General features: G+C 38.4%; 1 protein-coding gene across 5 annotated transcripts in view; it reads left to right on the forward strand.

The window, feature by feature from the left end:
* Positions 1-19,761, forward strand: part of CDC42SE2 (CDC42 small effector 2) — a 130,883-nt gene that overhangs the window by 83,818 nt on the left and 27,304 nt on the right. For all 5 annotated transcript variants that reach the window (XM_049648471.1, XM_049648472.1, XM_049648473.1 and 2 more), the window contains one exon: positions 11,509-11,851. In XM_049648471.1, the coding sequence (XP_049504428.1) occupies positions 11,798-11,851 (54 nt within the window). In that variant the 5' untranslated portion in view covers positions 11,509-11,797. The remainder of the gene's footprint in view (positions 1-11,508; positions 11,852-19,761) is intronic.

Raw genomic sequence — 19,761 nt, forward strand, 5'->3', positions numbered from 1 at the left:
CCACAGGTCAGTATTAAAGAACCATTTTACTCAGATTGGGACGTATTTAAATGTGCTGGTGTAGCTGTGAATAAGCTTTATTGATAATTTGTGCTTTTGCTTGGTTGTTGATTAATAATGTTTGCATTTTTGGCAAAAACTTCTTTGGCATTTGATAGAACCAGAGATTTCATCCCCTGCCCCAACCCCAGTATGTTCACCACGTCCTTCAAAGTCTGCAGCAAGGATGTTCATTTTTGCTTGATTCCATGTTTTGCATTTCCATTCCTGATCTTTATCATTCTACTATGATCAAGTGGACATTGTTAGGATTTGCTTCTTTTAGTTACATTTCATTTAAATTGTTACTTAAAAATATATAGAGAATTGCATAGAACTTACATGTATTCTTTAATGAATAATTATAAACCAAGTGTATCAGCCAGATCAGGAGGTAGAATATTGCCAGCATGCCAGGAGCCTTTTATGCATGGGCTTATTCTCAATCCCTGCCCTCAACTTTAGAGGTAACTACTCTCCTGACATTTATTACAGTAATTTCCTTGCTTTCCTTTTACCAATGTGTGTATCTCTAAACAAAATAGTTTAGTTTAACTTATTTTTGAAATTCATGTAAATGAAACCATTCCATGTATATTATTTTGTACCTTGCTGCTTTCCCTCAAAAACATGTCAGTGAAAATTATCCAGGGGTGCCGTGGTGGCTCAGTCTGTTGGGCATCCAACTTCGGTTCAGGTCATGATCTCATGGTCTGTGAGTTCGAGCCTCATGTTGGGCTCTGTGCTGACAGCTCGGAGCCTGGAGCCTGCTTCAGATTCTGTGTCTTGCTCTCTCTTTCTGCCCCTCCCCTACTCATACTCTGTCTCTCAAAAATAAATGAACATTAAAAAATTTTTTTAAATAATCTACAGACATATAATTGGGAGAAGATGGTGGCATAGGAGGACGCTGGGCCCACCGTGTCCTGCTGATCGCTTAGATTCCACCTACACCTGCTTAAATAACCCAGAAAACTGCCTAGCAGAACGGATTCTCTGGAGCCAAGCGCAGACGAGAGGCCCACGGAAGAGGGTAGGAAGGGCGGAGAGGCGGTGCACGCTACACGGACTGGCGGAAGGGAGCCGGGGCAGAGGGGCGGCCCACCCGCCAAGCAGAGCCCCAAAGTCTGGCTGGCCAAACTGGCAGGGGCCAGATGGAGTGTGTTCGGACAGCAAGTGGGACTTAACATCTGGAAGGTTATAAGTTAACAGCTCTGCTTGGAGAGCAGGAAGGCTGTGGGACAACGGGAGGGAGAGTTGTTGAGCCCCGGGACGACAGAGCTCAATTTGGCAGAGAACAAAGGTGCTCCCCAGAGCCATCTCCCTCGCCCATCCCCCAGCCAAAATCACAAAGGGAACCAGTTCCAGCCAGGGAACTTGCTTGCACCGTGCAAACACCCAACGCTGTGCTTCTGCGGATCCATCCCTCCAGCAGGTCTGACTCCCTCCTGGTGCCACAGGGCCCCTCCCAAAGCAGATTACTTAAGGGGTAGCGAGCTGAGCCTGCCCCTCCCGCCCCTGTGCACCTTGCCTGTCCACTCCAGCTAATACGCCAGATCCCCAGCACCACAAGCCTGGCAGTGTGCAAGTAGCCCAGACAGGCCATGCCACCCCACAGTGAATCCCGCCCACCAACTCGAGTTATTGAAGACAGCACAGGGGAAGTGCCCCGCAGTTCCGCACCACTCCAGGGACTATCCAAAATGACCAAACAGAAGAATTCCCCTCAAAAGAATCTCCAGGAAATAACAACAGCTAACGGACTGATCAAAAAGGATTTAAACAATATAACAAAGTGAATTTAGAATAATAGTCATAAAATTAATCGCTGGGCTTGAAAACAGTATAGAGGACAGCAGAGAATCTATTGCTACAGAGATCAAGGGACTAAGGAATAGACAGGAGGAGCTAAAAAATGCTATAAATGAGCTGCAAAGTAAAATGGAAATGACCATGGCTCGGATTGAAGAGGCAGAAGAGAGAATAGGTGAACTAGAAGATAAAATTATGGAAAAAGAGGAAGCTGAGAAAAAGAGACATAAAATAATCCAGGAGTATGAGGGGAAAATTAGAGAACTAAGTGATGCACTAAAGAGAAATAATCTATGCATGATTGGTATTCCAGAGGAGGAAGAGAGAGGGAAAGGTGCTGAAGGTGTACTTGAAGAAATCATAGCTGAGAACTTCCCTGATCTGGGGAATGAAAAAGGCATTGAAATCCAAGAGGCACAGAGAACTCCCTTCAGACGTAACTTGAATCGATCTTCTGCACGACATATGATAGTGAAACTGGCAAAATACAAGGATAAAGAAAAAATTCTGAGAGCAGCGAGGGATAAACGTGCCCTAACGTATAAAGGGAGACCTATAAGACTCGTGACTGATCTCTCTTCTGAAACTTGGCAGGCCAGAAAGGAATGGCAGGAGATCTTCAATGTGATGAACAGAAAAAATATACAGCCGAGAATCCTTTATCCAGCAAGTCCTTGTCATTCAGAATAGGAGGAGAGATAAAGATCTTCCCAAACAAACAAAAACTGAAGGAATTTGTCACCACTAAACCAGCCCTACAAGAGATCCTAAGGGGGATCCTGTGAGACAAAGTACCAGAGACATCACTACAAGCATAAAACATACAGACATCACAATGACTCTAAACCCGTATCTTTCTATAATAACACTGAATGTAAATGGACTAAATACGTCAACCAAAAGACATAGGGTATCAGAATGGATAAAAAAACAAGACCCATCTATTTGCTGTCTACAAGAGACTCATTTTAGACCTGAGGACACCTTCAGATTGAGAGTGAGGGGACAGAGAACTATTTATCATGCTACTGGAAGTCAGAAGAAAGCTGGAGTAGCCATACTTATATCGGACAAACTAGACTTTAAATTAAAGGCTGTAACAAGAGATGAAGAAGGGCATTATATAATAATCACAGGGTCTATCCATCAGGAAGAGCTAACAATTATAAATGTCTATGCGCCGAATACAGGAGCCCCCAAATATATAAAACAATTACTCACAAACATAAGCAACCTTATTGATAAAAATGTGGTAATTGCAGGGGACCTTAACACTCCACTTACAGAAATGGATAGATCATCTAGACACACGGTCAATAAAGAAACAAGGGCCCTGAATGATATATTGGATCAGATAGACTTGACAGATATATTGAGAACTCTGTATCCCAAAGCAACAGAATATACTTTCTTCTTGAGTGCACATGGAACATTCTTCAAGATCACATACTGGGTCACAAAACAGCCCTTCATAAGTATACAGCAATTGAAATCATACCGTGCATACTTTCAGACCACAATGCTATGAAGCTTGAAACCAACCATAGGAAAAAGTCTGGAAAACCTCCAAAAGCATGGAGGTTAAAGAACACCCTACTAAAGAATGAGTGGGTCAACCAGGCAATTAGAGAAGAAATTAATATACAGAAACAAACGAAACTGAAACAAATGAAACTGAAACAAACGAAACTGAAACAAACGAAAATGAAAATACAACAATCCAAGCGGTTTGGGACGCAGTGAAGGCAGTCCTGAGAGGAAAATACATTGCAATCCAGGCCTATCTCAAGAAACAAGAAAAATCCCCAATACAAAATCTAACAGCACACCTAAAGGAAATAGAAGCAGAACAGCAAAGACAGCCTAAACCCAGCAGAAGAAGAGAAATAACAAAGATCAGAGCAGAAATAAACAATATAGAATCTAAAAAAACTGTAGAGCAGATCAATGAAACCAAGAGCTGGTTTTTTGAAAAAATAAACAAAATTGACAAACCTCTAGCCAGGCTTCTCAAAAAGAAAAGGGGATGACCCAAATAGATAAAATCATGAATGAAAATGGAATTATTACAACCAATCCCTCAGAGATACAAACAATTATCAGGGAATACTATGAAAAATTATATGCCAACAAACTGGACAACCTGGAAGAAATGGACAAATTCCTAAACACCCACACACTTCCAAAACTCAATCAGGAGGAAGTAGACAGCTTGAACAGATCCATAACCAGCAAAGAAATTGAATCGGTTATCAAAAATCTCCCAACAAATAAGAATCCAGGACCAGATGGCTTCCCAGGGGAGTTCTACCAGACATTTAAAGCAGAAATAATACCTATCCTTATCAAGCTATTCCAAAAAATAGAAAGGGAAGGAAAACCTCCAGAGTCATTCTATGAAGCCAGTATTACTTTGATTCCTAAACCAGACAGAGACCCAGTAAAAAAAGAGAACTACAGGCCAATATCCCTGATGAATATGGATGCAAAAATTTTCAATAAGATACTAGCAAATCGAATTCAACAGCATATAAAAAGAATTATTCACCATGATCAAGTGGGATTCATTCCTGGGATACAGGGCTGGTTCAACATTCGCAAATCAATCAACTTGATACATCACATTAATATAAGAAAAGATAAGAACAATATGATACTGTCAATCGATGCAGACAAGGCATTTGGCAAAATTCAGCAACCTTAATAAAAACCCTTGAGAAAGTCGGGATAGAAGGAACATATTTAAAGATTATAAAAGCCTTTTATGAAAAGCCCACAGCTAACAGCATCCTCAATGGGGAAAAACTGAGAGCTTTTTCCCTGAGATCAGGAATACGACAGGGATGCCCCCTCTCACTGCTGTTGCTTAACATAGTGTTGGAAGTTCTAGCATCAGCAGTCAGACAACAAAAGGAAATCAAACATCAAAATTGGCAAAGATGAAGTCAAGCTTTCACTTTTTGCAGATGACATGATATTATACGTGGGAAATCCGATAGACTCCACCAGAAGTCTGCTAGAACTGATACATGAATTCAGCCAAGTTGAAGGATACAAAATCAATGTACAGAAATCAGTTGCATTCTTATACACTAATGAAGCAACAGAAAGACAAAGAAACTGATCCCATTCACAATGGCACCAAGAAGCATAAAATACCTAGGAATAAATCTAACCAAAGATGTAAAAGATCTGTATGCTGAGAACTACAGAAAGCTTATGAAGGAAATTGAAGAAGATATAAAGAAATGGAAAAACATTCCGTGCTCATGGATTGGAAGAATAAATGTTGTCAAAATGTCAATACTACCCAAAGCTATCTACACATTCCATGCAATCCCAATCAAAATTGCACCAGCATTCTTCTCGAAACTAGAACAAGCAATCCTAAAATTCATATGGAACCACAAAAGGCCCCGAATAGCCAAAGTAATTCTGAAGAAGAAGAACGAAGCAGTAGGCATCACAATCCCAGACTTTAGCCTCTACTACAAAGCTGTCATTATCAAGACAGCATGGTATTGGCACAAAAACAGGCACATAGACCAATGGAATAGAATAGAAACCCCAGAACTAGACCCACAAACATATGGCCAACTAATCTTTGACAAAGCACGAAAGAACATCCAATGGAAGAAAGACAGTCTCTTTAACAAATGGTGCTGGGAGAACTGGACAGCAACATGCAGAAGATTGAAACTAGACCACTTTCTCACACCATTCACAAAAATAAACTCAAAATGGATAAAGGACCTGAATGTGAGACAGGAAACCATCAAAACCCTAGAGGAGAAAGCAGGAAAAGACCTCTCTGACCTCAGCTGTAGCAATTTCTTACTTGACACATCCCCAAAGGCAAGGGAATTAAAAGCAAAAATGAACTACTGGGACCTTATGAAGATAAAAAGCTTCTGCACAGCAAAGGAAACAACCAACAAAACTAAAAGGCAACCAACGGAATGGGAAAAGATATTTGCAAATGACATATCGGACAAAGGGCTAGTATCCAAAATCTATAAAGAGCTCACCAAACTCCACACCCAAAAAACAAAAAACCCAGTGAAGAAATGGGCAGAAAACATGAATAGACACTTCTCTAAAGAAGACATCTGGATGACCAACAGGCACATGAAAAGATGCTCAACGTCGCTCCTCATCAGAGAAATACAAATCAAAACCACACTCAGGTATCACCTCACACCAGTCAGAGTGACCAAAATGAACAAATCAGGAGACTATAGATGCTGGAGAGGATGTGGAGAAACGGGAACCCTCTTGCACTGTTGGTGGGAATGCAAAGTGGTGCAGCCACTCTGGAAAACAGTGTGGAGTCTCCTCAAAAAATTAAAAATAGACCTACCCTATGACCCAGCAATAGCACTGCTAGGAATTTACCCAAGGGATACAGGAGTACTGATGCCTAGGGGCACCTGTACCCCAATGTTTATAGCAGCACTCTCAACAATAGCCAAATCATGGAAAGAGCCTAAATGTCCATCAACTGATGAATGGATAAAGAAATTGTGGTTTATATACACAATGGAGTACTACATGGCAATGAGAAAGAATGAAATACGGCCCTTTGTAGCAACGTGGATGGAACTGGACAGTGTGATGCTAAGTGAAATAAGCCATACAGAGAAAGACAGATACCATATGGTTTCACTCTTAAGTGGATCCTGAGAAACTTAACAGAAACCCATGGGGGAGGGGAAGAAAAAAAAAAAAACTTTAGAGTGGGAGGGAGCCAAAGCATAAGAGACTGTTAAAAACTGAGAACAAACTGAGGGTTGATGGGGGGTGGGAGGGAGGGGAGGGTGGGTGATGGGTATTGAGGAGGGCACCTTTTGGGATGAGCACTGGGTGTTGTGTGGAAACCAATTTGACAATAAATTTCATATATTGGGAAAAAATAAAAATAAAAATAATCTACAAAAAAGAAATTGTTTAGTTAAAGATGTGTCTCATTTTCCTGTTTTTTTAGAATGTTTATTTTTAAGGGGGCGTCACATGAGCAGGGGAGGTACAGAGACGGGGGATAGAGAATCCGAAGCAAGCTCTGCACGGACAGCAGAGAGCCCAATGCGGGGCTCAAACTGATAAAGTGCAATATCATGACCTGAGCCGAAGTTGGACACTCAACCGACTGAGCCAGCTAGGTGCCCTTCTGTGTCTTAAATCAAGGCTTTATTATTGTTTCTTTGGAAGTTTATCTAGGAAACAGTTTTACCTTGGGTAGGATGTTCTTTACATTGTTATAGGAAACGTTTTCATGCAAGTATAAAGCGAACGTCTGTAGCATTTAAGTGCAGAAAGTGAGGAGGAGTGGAAGCTGATGGTGGAGAATACTACCACAGTTTTTTATTTATTTAAAAATTTTATTTATTTAAAAATCAAGAGACCAGCTTTTAATTCAAGGAAGCTCTGCTCAGTTGATAAATGGCCAGATAATTCACTGCAAGCTTTACTAAAATTTTGTATCTTGTGAATCTCTGTGTTTGTGAAATACTCTCTGGTCTGTAGACCAGTCTGACCCCTTACATGTCCAGCATATGCTGAGCTGTGTTTCAAGCCAAGTGTAGATTTTGATGTTGTTGCAACATCATGTTGCATGTTTTAAGCAAATGGCAGTTCAAGAAATGAAAGTAACTATAGTATATATATTATTAGTGACATTTTTTTGTGATAAATTTAGTACTTGTCTCAAGATGGGTATGTATAAATATTTTAAGTCTATACACTTCCGAAAAATAATTCTAAAGAGGAAGTTTAAGAAAAGCAAGAAGATGGAAAATGTATTGGCATGACGTTCCAAGGCATGTTTGAACCATTTTTAGAGTTATGTATTTACTTAACAAATACACATCTGTGGAGTTGCAAATAACCTCTTGGTCTGAAAGTATGTTTCTCCAGATGTATTATCTAGGTGGAAATAACTTCAGCTGTTTATCCTTTTCAAAAACAAAGCACAGATTAGTGTACTTCAAAAAAAAAATAATTCTGCAACTAAACATGAAGGAAGTCTTGTGAATGTCATTTTCAAAGTACTACCTGCGAGTGGGAAATTGTGTATTTTAAAATTCACAAATTAATAGCTGTGCTTTAAGTGGGAAGGAATTTTGAATTTGGTAAAATGTGGCATAATGAAATATTATGGATTGTAAATTAGGAAGCCGTTTATTATTTTCAAGTATTAAACAGAAAGCACACTTGGTTAAAAGGAGAAAAAACCACAACACCTCCCAATCCAAAATTAATATTTAAAGGTGGTTTCTGAAAAACATAATTTCCAGATAAGAAGGAAACTTACCTGACTTTATATGTAGGTAAGAAAATTAAACAATAGTTTTAAACATCAGATTTCAGGATGGAGCTAGAGTGTATAATGCTAAGTGAAATAAGTCAGATAAAGACAAATGCCATATGATTTCACTTATATGTGGAATTTAAGAAACCAAACAGATGAACTTGGGGAAGGGAAGAAAAAATAAAAGAAGGTAAAAAGAGAGAGGGCGGAAAACTGTAAGAGACTTTAGTATAAAGAACAAAGTTAGGGTTGCTGGAGGGGAGGTGGCGGGGGGTGGGTGGGTGGGGGAATGGCCCAAATGGATGATGGGCCTTAAGGATGGTGCCTGTTGGGTTGAACACTGGGTGTTGTATGTAAGTGATGAACCACTAAGTTCTCCTTCTGAAACCAATATCATACTATATGTCAACTAATTTGAATTTAAATAAAAACTTGGAAAAAAAATTAACCTCATATTTCAATAGATTTGGAGTTTTACCATGTCTGTTTGTGTTGCAGCAATGATGAGCGTAAAGAATTTTCAGTTTTAAACAGAGATGTATTTTTGTTTTTGTGGAACTGGTTAAAAGATACTTCATTTCACAAAGACTTTTTTATCATTAAAATTTTTTTAAATTTCTAATTGAAGTATATAGTTGACATAGTTTCTGGCTTACAGCATAGAGATTGGACAGTTACATACATTATGAAATTCTTGTCACAAGTATGGTTTCCATGTGTCATCACACAAAGTTATTACTTTATTATTGACTGTATTCCCTCTGCTGTGCTTGTTTCATCTCAGTGACTTATTTTACAGTGACTTCTTGTCTTTGATTCAGGGTGGAATTAAACTTCTTAAATGCAACACTGAAATAATGTTCATGTTATTGTGAATTTAACTCTTTCCTGTTATGTTCTTCCTAAGAAGGAAGTAAGTGAAACATACTGTTCTTCTGAGCCTTTAAACCTTCATATTATTTACCTACTTCAGTGGACAGAATCAATTGTAACACTGCCACTTCTTTGTTTTGGAAGTTTGAGTGAGATGAGGAATGTTCATCCTTGCTTGAAAATAAATCTTCCCTGTTCTGAATTGTTAACTATGGCAAGAATGTAAATTTTCTTCCTTCTCATCTTTCTCTTTAAATGTAGGCTTAAATCTTAACATGTCATTTTTCTGTGGTATGTTAGGAGACTTGTTTTCTGGACTTCGTAGAAGCAGAGTACTACATTTGTGACATAAACATAAGATGCATTTATCTTTACTGAAGATCTTCATGTGTACGAATATAAAAATTACTGTCATTCCTATTATACGAGTCCTGGTTTTGGAGACAGTGAAAAGGAGGAATGTTATTTCACTTAATGTTCAGGGCCTGTGATGGTTTATGATTTATAGTTTGCATAGCTTATAAATTAATAACTTTTTCAAAAATTTATAAACATATGACTGCTTGGGACAAAGATGTTAACAGATCTTTGAGGAATATTGTTAATGCCTCTTTGGTCTTTGATCTTTTCATTTCCAGGATGGCTTTTTTCTTCATTGTATCTGAGCCAAAGTCAGATGCTTTAATCAAGCTGAGCCACCCAGGCACCCCTAAAACTTCGTATCCTGTCTTCCTGGAAATTTTTCCTAACATTTGTTGCCTTTGCTTCTCACCTTTCACTCACTTCTTAACCCACTCTAATCCGATTTCTGCCCATACTACTTTACTGAAACAGATGTAACCAGGGCCATGTAACTGCTGTCCATTCTTCTTCTTCGTCGTTGTCTTCTTTTTTTAAAATGTTTATTTATTTGAGAGAGAGAGCGAGAGCATGCGTGCATATGTACACTCAAGAGAGAGCAGGGGAGGGGCAGGGAGAGAGGAAGAGAGAATCCCAAGCAGACTCCTTGCTGCCCATATTCTAATGGACTCTTTTCTGTCTTTGCTCTCTCCATGTCAGTTAATTATGTTATCTCCTTCCTCTTTGAAGCAGGATCACCAAAGTAGCTGGTTTTCCTCCTCTCTCTCTCTCTCTCTCTGATAGCACTCAGATATTCTTGGTAGACTTTTCTTTCTCTACCCATCAGTTAAATGCTCCTAACTTGCTTACTTAGTAACTCACTTACCTAACTAACTTAATATTGCTTACTTACTTAGAGTTCTCTATTAGATTCTCTTTGCTTTTCATGATACTGCTTTCTTTATTTTTTTTTATGCTACTTTAGAATTTCAGATTCATTGCTTCATTTATCATCTCTTGATAATTCAAGGAATTTTCTTTGGTTTCAAAGCTGTATATCCAGTGGTCTACTGGACATCTTCACATGATAATTGTACTAGACTGCAGGTGATATAAATCCACTTCAGTGTAGCTTCAGGCTGCAGAGAGAGAAACACTGCCTCACAAAAACACAGCTCAGGCCCATAGGTCACACTAGTCTTAGGGATGACAGGAAGCAGAGATTCATGTCGTCTAAATTTTCTCCTCTCTCTTGTCTCCTTGTCAGCATTATTATCTCAGAATGGTCATCTACATGAAGTTTGGAATTTAGTTGGCTAAGGCCTTAAAATCAACATCTTGGCAGTCAAGAAGAAAAGATAGGTTCACTCTTAGCCCAAGTCCACAAAGAAGATTGGCTGACATGTATTCTGATCGACTCAGCTTGGTTGACTACCAGTGGGATATAAACTATTTTTACTGACGCTGATTGTGGTGTTGGGGGTGGCAGGGATCTAATGTCTTAATTCACAAAATGAGTAAGAAGAATTGATTTCTGTACCAGTTATTTCTGGGTTGTTTTTGAAAACAGTGTTCAAGTGAAGAAACATGAAAATGATCAGTATTTCTGCCTGGAATTTGAGACTTTTATATGGCAGTCATAGTGTTGTAGTTAGTGATTAGATAAATTTATTAGAATAATTAATACTTTTATAGTTATAAAATAGGGTGCCTAATGAAAGCAAGGGTTTCTGTTTTATTTCACTGCTATATTCTTAATACCTAACACTCAAAAAAAATGTTCAAAAATTTTTGTGGTGTGCCTGGGTGCCCCACTTGGTTAAGCGTCCTACTTTTGATTTCAGCTTAGGTCATGATCTTGCAGTTTGTGAGATCCAACCCCATTGGGACTCTGCACTGATAGCGTGGGGGCTGCTTGGGATTCTCTCTCTTCCTCTCTTTGCCCCTACCCTGCTCACGTGCTCAAAGTAAAAAAATAAACATTAAAAATTTTTTGTCGAATATCAGATTATTAAAATCTTGATTTTTTTTCAATGCTTATGTTTTAGGGAAATATTTTTATCACAGATTGAGAAAATAAAAGCATCTAATGATCAATAAAATAACTTGTTTTCTTTTTTTTTTTTTTTTTTTTTTAGATTACCTGTTAGAGGCCTTGAGTCAAGACAAGAATTTTTGTACCTTCCTGGTGGTTCAGAAACAAGTTTCTGTAGAGCCAGAAGCAAAGAAAGAAAGACAGTTTGACTTTCTTCATTGAATTATCTGTATAAGATACTTGACTTCCAGGAGCAAAAACACAGAGAAGTAATAAAATTATTTTTTTGGTATCTTTGGACATTCAGCATCTCAAGGAGCGTGCTTTGTGAAGCTTCCTGAGCTAAGATTCAAGAACTTCATTGGTGCTCATTTATACTGTGGACTATAAGCATGAGTGAATTCTGGTTATGTTTCAACTGCTGTATTGCAGAACAGCCTCAGCCTGTAAGTATGATGTAATATGTGTACAGATTGGGTGGGGTGCTTATTAAACATACCACTGGTTCTTAAGCTGAGAATCAGGAGTGTAGCAGTAATTGGAGGGCAGATCTCAGGAGTGTCAGAAAGTAGTTTAGGGGAACTCTGAACATCTGGTTAGAAAAAAAAAAAAACAAACCTGTTTTTTGGGTAAATACTATGTGTCAAGAACTGTGCTAGATCATTGTACATGAGTGAGGATGTTGTCCTCCTCTACCGAGTACATGGCTTCTAGAGGAACAGTGAGAGGTGGAGACTCCAATTTGAGGTAAAACAGTAGAGTTGGCCTTGGAAGTTAGCAGGTGAAGGGTGTGGCAGCCAGACTGCGTTTACATCCTTCTTGACCTACCACCTCTTTTTCCTCACAGTACCTCTGAGGAAGATACCATTACCCTTATTGTTCAGTTGAAATAGATTCAGTTTTTCGCTCAAAGTCCTATAGATAGTAAGTGGTCTTAGCTGACTTTTTTTGGTACATGCCCCACTTTTGTGCCTTCTAACCTGTACACTCATATTGTTACCTCTTCCTAAATCTTGCCCTCCAAAGTGTCATTTTCTTTTCGTCTTTTAAGATGTGTACATCAAATAACCTCTATAAAATCTCCACCAGCTTTTTCCTGACTTAGCCATTACCTCATCTTTATTCCTACTAGCTCCTTAGTTCATTTTTCTGTTATGACATGGAGCTTCTGCATGGTAAATAACCCTTGTACAGTCTCGCTACCACACTTTTAATTCTTTAGGGACCCTGACTATATTTACTTTGTATTTTCAGGATCAGATCTGTTACCTTGGAGAATGTAGCTATAGATGCCAGCTGGTTAGCCGGGTGGCTGGCTGGCTGAATAAGTGAGTTTGTATTGTTTGGTTTACACTTATAAGACCATAAAAGGAAGAATGAGGTGTAATCTTAAAGTCTTCTCAGATATTTTCTGAGCCTTTTCCAGGGCATGTGCAGTCACTTTTAAATTTTTTCTTGGGTATACATGCAGTGATTTTTGAATGTCTTAGTCTTTTATGTCTGGTTCCACAAGGGGGAAAAAAATGAAAAAATGAAGGGATTTGGGGGGAGAGGAGAAAGGATGCCAGCTTTTAAATCCCCTACAAGTGGCTGAGCCAGAAGGGGAGGTACAAGGGCTGCCCACCTCTTTGCTCTTTTTTGATGAGAAGCACAGGTAATTAGAGGACGGATTGATTTTTGCCCACCCTGGCTCTGCAAGAGGTGGTAAGCTGCTCTGCACAGCTAGGAGTAGGGGATGGGTAGCTGCTACTCTAGTAAGAACTGAGATTGAGGGGAAATTAACTGTAGTTTATCTTCCAAGTCTTCCCTGGAGGTTGCAAGCCTTGAACAGACTCCAGAGTTCTAAAATAGTTCTGTCAAGACGGATTTTGCCAATGCATTTGTTGTGTTTGGATGCAGATTCCTTGTGCCATTTACTCTGCCATTTCCCCTTTTACAACTTTTATAATTTTGTCTTTTACATTTGACTCTTTGATCCATGAAGTATGGAAGATTCTTCTGTGTGGTGTGAGGTAGGGGTCTCTTCTTTCATGCTGATCAGCTATCTAAAGACAGTTTGTTTATTTTTAAAATTTTTCTAATGTATATTTATTTTTGAGATAGAGACCAGAGTGCAAGCAGGGGAGGGGCAGAGAGAGAGGGAGACACAGAATCTGAAGCAGGCTCTAGGCTCTGAGCTGTCAGCACAGAGTCCCATGCGGGGCTCGAATTCACAAACCGCGAGATCATGACCTGAACTGAAGTCGGATGCTTAACCGATTGAGACACCCAGTAGCCTCTACAGACAGTTTATTAAGTAATCTTTGTATTAGTGATTTGGAATGTCACTTTTACTATATACTATGTTTTTTCATATATTTCAGGGTCCATTCCTGAAGTCTCTTTTTTCTTTTGGTTTTATTCATAATGGTTACATCTGTGTCACTCCCATACTGCTTTAATTGCTGTAGTTACTAAGTAAATTTTTGCTGTATCATAGAGGATATCTATTCTATAGATACTGTTTTTCAACTATATTGGTAATATTTTGTTAGGTAGCTGGTTTTTATATGGTTCCTTATTAGGTTTTTCTTTATATAAAATATTTCATAATGCATATTTTTTAATTAAAAATTTTTTTCAAATGTTTATTATTTTTGAGAGAGTGTGTGTGTGTGGGTGGCAGAGAATGAGAGGGAGACACAGAATCTGAAACAGGCTCCAGGCTCTGAGCTGTCAGCACAGCCTGATGTGGGCCTCGAACTCACTAACTGTGAGATCATGAACTGAGCTGAAGTTAGAAGCTTAACTGACTGAGCCACCCAGGCACCCCTTTTTAAATTTTTTTTTAATGTTTATTTATTTTTGAGAAACAGTGGGAGACAGAGCGTGGGTGGGGGAGGAGCGCGCGCACACACACACACACACACACACACACACACACACACACACAAAATCCGAAGCAGGCTCCAGGCTCTGAGCTGTCAGCGCAGAGCCTAAAGCGGGGCTTGAACTCACAGATTGTGAGATCATGACCTGAGCCGAAGTTCAGACATTCAACTCCCTGAACCACCCACACTCCCCTATAATGCATATTTCTAATCCAACAGGTGTTTACTTTAGGATTGCATTATATATAGAGTGTAATTGGGTGAGAATTGATGTCTTCAAAATTCTGGACAATCCCTTTGAGAAACATACCATATGTTTTCATTTACATAAACCTTTTAATATTCTTGTAGAAAAGCTTTAAAACTTCATCATTCATCATCAGTTCATCATTTTGCACATTTCTTGTTAGATTTGTTCTAAATATTTTAGGGTCTTTTAATACTGTTGTGAATCGAATTGTTTTTCTATTACATTTTCTAATAGAATTTTACTAGTATATAGGAAATAAAAAATTTTTATCCACTAATCTTTTAACCAACTTATTGAACACTTTATATTTTCAAAATATCTTTTATGGTAACAATGTTTTTTTTTTTAGTCTTTTTCTAGTAAGTAAATCTTTTGTCCTGTTGCTGTCTTACTGCATTAACTAAGACCTCCAGTGTAATGTTGAATAGTGCCAGTGATGTGTGAACATCATTGCTTTTCCTGACTTTAATGGGAAAGGTTCTAATTTAAACATAATATGAATATATATTTTAGTGAATGTGTGTTTACCTGTACATTTAAGTTATTGTGTGTAACTTATTATAAATGATACTGTCAAGGATTACATTTTCACCAGTTTTAAAAATTACGGAATTTTTGAATTGTGGGTATATTGTTTTATGCCTTGTAATATTTTGTTGAGAGTCAGATATAGTAACGAGTAAAGGAACTGAAGTGAACAGGCCAACTTATGTTTATCTGTCTCGGTGTTAGGCCATGTTTACTGTAGTTGTTGGTGTCAGAAGATAAAATTTCCTCTGGTATATTGGTTTTTGTGCCATATTTTCTTTACATTTGCTTGGAGACTTCTTAAATAAGATCTGAGATGTCTACTTCTTTCAGTTGTGTTCTCCTGTTATATAGAAGCCTTATTGATGTGTTGGTAAGGTGTGGGGTACAATAGTTTGTCATGATTGTAGCCTTTGTTAAGAACAAAATGCCCTGTCTTACTTAAAAATACCTACTTTTCTCTCTCTTTGTTGAAGCACAAGGAGATGTTTCTTTGATCTTCAATTGAGTATATAGTAGAGTTCCTGGAGGTGAAACTAAGACTGGGCCCCCTGAAGTACTTAACTCTCAGACTCCTGTACATTCCTCTTCCAGTAATTCATCACTTAGAGTTTAGGCCTTCCTACACTGGTCCTGGGTACCCAGAAGTTCCTCATCATGGGTTTCTGCTCCAGTAAGTTTTGACTTTCTGTGTTTCTCTATCTGGTTTTGGGGGCAGCAGTTCTGTGATCTCAGTTTGATGATGGATCTAAGAAGAGTTATTTGTTTTCAGTTTGTTCAACTCTTTCCTTGCGTGTGGAAGGGAGTGAATCTTGCCACGCTCTTTACATGCCGGCCTGGAAACCAGAAGTCAGTACTGCTATAATTTTTAAGATTGACTTTTTCATTGTCATTTTTCATCATGTAAATAGTAAAGTGAGTCCTGTTCCAGTATGTGATGTAGGTATAAGCACTAATAGCTAAAATAGAAAAATATAGGTTAGGAGAGTAGACCACAGGAGCATAAAGCCTTGGAACTGAAAGTATGAAACTTTAGAAATACATTTTCTGTTACACAGAGGATTTACATACACCTTGAGTTTTTTGCACACATACAACACGTCAGTATTCTGTTATTGTTTAATAATATATATTTGCATGAAATATTCCATCATAATTCCATGGGCATATGAGTTCTTATTTTTGGCTTGCCAAGAAAAAGAACACAAAACTTAACAAGGCCATGTGGCTGTTACAGTGCAAGAATACCTTGCTTATTGGCCTCAGAAAAACATTTAAAGGATGCACTAATAGTTTTATGTATATTTACAGTCTTCAAAAACATATCCTTGAAGTTCTATGAGACGTATCAAGAATGCCTTGTTTGAAAGCTGCTTGGTCATCTCTGAAGTTTTCTAAAGTATTTACTGAAATTAAGTGCTGCATGCCAACTCTCCCACTCGTTCTTTGCCACCGCCTGCTCTTGCACATTCCACGTATGAAAAAGAAACAACCCAATATGGGAAGAAAACAGATGCATTTTTCTGTGTAGTGGCACAAGATCATACTTTTTCTTCCCACTCATTCACTTCACAGTACAGTACAGAGAATAAAGGAGTCTCAAATTTTTTGAGCCGTGGCAATCCTAACTTTTCAAGTTGACTATATTTTATTAATGTTGTAGTTACTGTTATTAGATATAGCTACAGTAGTAAACTTGGATGGTTGCTGCTTTGTAACTTAATTTTCTTTAAAAAAAATGAAAAGATCTGTCAGATCTTTTTAGGGCTCTAGTGATTCTTTACATAGTATTGTGCATTACAGTACTGGAGGGCTTCTTTTTTCCTCCAGCTTTATTTAAGAATAATTGGTATACAAAAAACTACACATAATAATGTATACAGTCTGGTGAATTTGGACATGTGCATACACTTGTGTTACCATCACCATAATCAAGGTAATAAACTTCTGAGGTATCCTCAAAATAGTGAATATTAATTACAACCCTCCCCCACTTTTCCATTTATATTACATGCCTTCCACTTATAATATTTCATCACATATTTTGTTAATGCTATTTGTCTCTGAAATGTGTCATTTTAATTAGGCCTATACACACAGTTAATGTATGCTAGTGCATATACTATCACACCAGTTATTTCTGCAGTAAACTAGGTAGTGATGGCAGGCATTGTTTCTGCTGTCTTAGCTTTCACTCTAGTAAAGGAGAAACTTAGTGAATAAATAAGTGTTTGTGATGTCAGCTGAGGAGAACTGCTCTGTGGAAAAGGAAATCAGGGAGCAGAGATAGAGGAGAAATAGGGGTGTTAAGAGTATACAGGAAAGGCCCGTCTGGTGAAGTGATATTTAAGCAAAGATGGAGGGGAATAAAACACATGATCCTTAGGTTGGAGCATGCAGTCAGAGGGACTGAGAGTGCATGGCTCTGCAAGTGCAGAGTTTGTGTGTGTGACAGGAGCATCAGAGAAGCCAGAATGGCTGTGAGCCCAGGGAACAGTGCTGGGAGATGAGGTCGGGGAGGTTGCTGAGGGCCTGCTCCTATACGGCCTTTCAGGCCATGAAAAGACTTCATGGTTTCTGTTCTTTATGAAATGGGAAATCATTGAATGGTTTTGAACAAAACAAGTGGAAGAACATGGTCTTTTTGTAATGTTTTGAATGTTACTTTCTGTAAGCCCAGACTCAGAGTTAGCCGTGACTGACCATACTGTTAAGCTCTGGACTGGTGAGTAGTTGCCTTCTCTGTGCACACTCACCCAGAGGTTCCTCATCAGCCTGTAGTGTGTCGAACAATGAGGCTGTTAGAAAAGCCCTCAGTGGCTCTTCTTCCTGTCATTTTTGTTGTTGTTCTCATGTAGTTTTAACAGAGTTTGTGTGTGTGTGTGTGTGTGTGTGTGTGTGTGTGTGTGTGGTGGTGGTGGTGGTGATGGTGGTGGTGGAGGTGTTGCTGGACTGACCACAACAAAACAAAGATTATCGTGCTCTGTGTTTTCAAGGGTTTAAAGTTTCTTCAAAGGAAATAGTTGAGGTATTGGAAGGGGTGGCTTGGGTCACTAGACAGTTTCGAATTATTAAGACCATAGATATCCTCACAAGCATCAAAGCCATTACTGCAGCCTCATAAAATGAACTAACAATTCTGTGAAAAGCCAGTAGAGGAAACTCTAGCTGAGGGCATTCTGTGATTTCGGGGGATTTGTATAGTTAGAAGAGTACTTACTCAAGTGCACTGCATCCCTGTAGGTACTATATTATAATGACTCCAGATGGCAGGTTCATTTAGAACTTCCATTTTCAAGAATAACATTCCATATACCATATGTGAAATGTGAATATGGTAAAAATATCTTTATTCCTTCTGAAAACAAAAAAGTACGTGCTCTTCATTTGCTTAATTTCACAAAAAAATCCTATCACGTAACTACAAGCATCTCAAAGCATTTAATAGATGAATTTGCTTAATAAAAATAAAAAATTACCCTTATCAGTTGAGAAATGAAAAATGTCATTAGTTTTTAGAAAGGTATTGCAGAAGACTGATTGAAATGTTTCAGGTGTATACTAAACCTAGAAATTCCTAAGACTGTTTTAATGCCCCACAACTTCCATACCTGCCTCAGGAGTAGCTGCCATATTTCCTCATAGTCACCTACTTTGGAGTGTGGGGGTTTGTGTGCCCTGTGCACTTCAGATCCCAAGGAGAAGGTTGAATTTGTGTGTACACGCTTAAAGACAGATTAGAGAGGCTCTTGGCACCAGAGTGCAGTGGAAGGTTTTTGCTCTTGACCAGTCAGCAAGCCCTGTAAGTTAGTGTCCCTTGCGTTTCACGTGAGGTCAAGTTGGGGATGAGCAGAGGTAGTAGAAAGCCATTTATTTTCAGAAATTACAGTGCTTTTATAAGTTTGTAAATGTTAAAAATGGTTTCTTTAATGCTTTTCTTAAATTGATCTTTGTTCAGTTTAGATTGTGGTTTTTTACTCTCTTCCTCAACGTCAACCAGCTATTTCTTAGCAAGCCATGTGATACACCCATCTCTCAGCTTCAACAGTTTCAATTCTTATATGACCTTGTTCATCTCATTCCATCCATTTTTGCCTTTCCTTTGTTACTTTGAAGACCACTCCCAAGCCTTATATAATTTTATCCATACATATGTCACTGTTTATTCCTATAAATGACTATTACTTAACATAACCATGACACTTTTCTTATACCAAAATATTAATAATTTAAAAGTTTGTTTTACATCTAAGCATACAGTATTGTAAATAATTATGAAGCATATATGTTAGGCAGCACACACTACCTATATTAAGAAAAGGAGCATTGCCAACCCCCCAGCAGTCTCTTAGTGTACTTTCCAGACACACCCCAGGTCCATCACTGGGAGGACCTTGGTTCAGATCACTTCCTTGCTTTGTGTTATTGTTTTGCCATCTATATATGTATCCTCAAACAGTATTATTTAGTTTACCTGTTGTAACTTTAAATGAATGGAGTTCTCCTAGCTGTACTCTTTTGTGTTTTCCTTAATTAAATATTAACTTTATAAGATTGGACCATATGGATCCAGGTAGCTAAACTTCTTTTTTCTTTCACAGTTTGTTGTGTGACTACCCCATAATATGTTTATCCACTATAGTCCTTTTGAAAATTTGAGTTGTTAGCAATGTGGGACTGTGGTGAATAATGCTCTTTTGTGCCTTCC

Source organism: Panthera uncia (assembly GCF_023721935.1).
Source record: "Panthera uncia isolate 11264 chromosome A1 unlocalized genomic scaffold, Puncia_PCG_1.0 HiC_scaffold_17, whole genome shotgun sequence".
In the NCBI taxonomy this organism is placed as follows: Eukaryota; Metazoa; Chordata; class Mammalia; order Carnivora; family Felidae; genus Panthera; species Panthera uncia.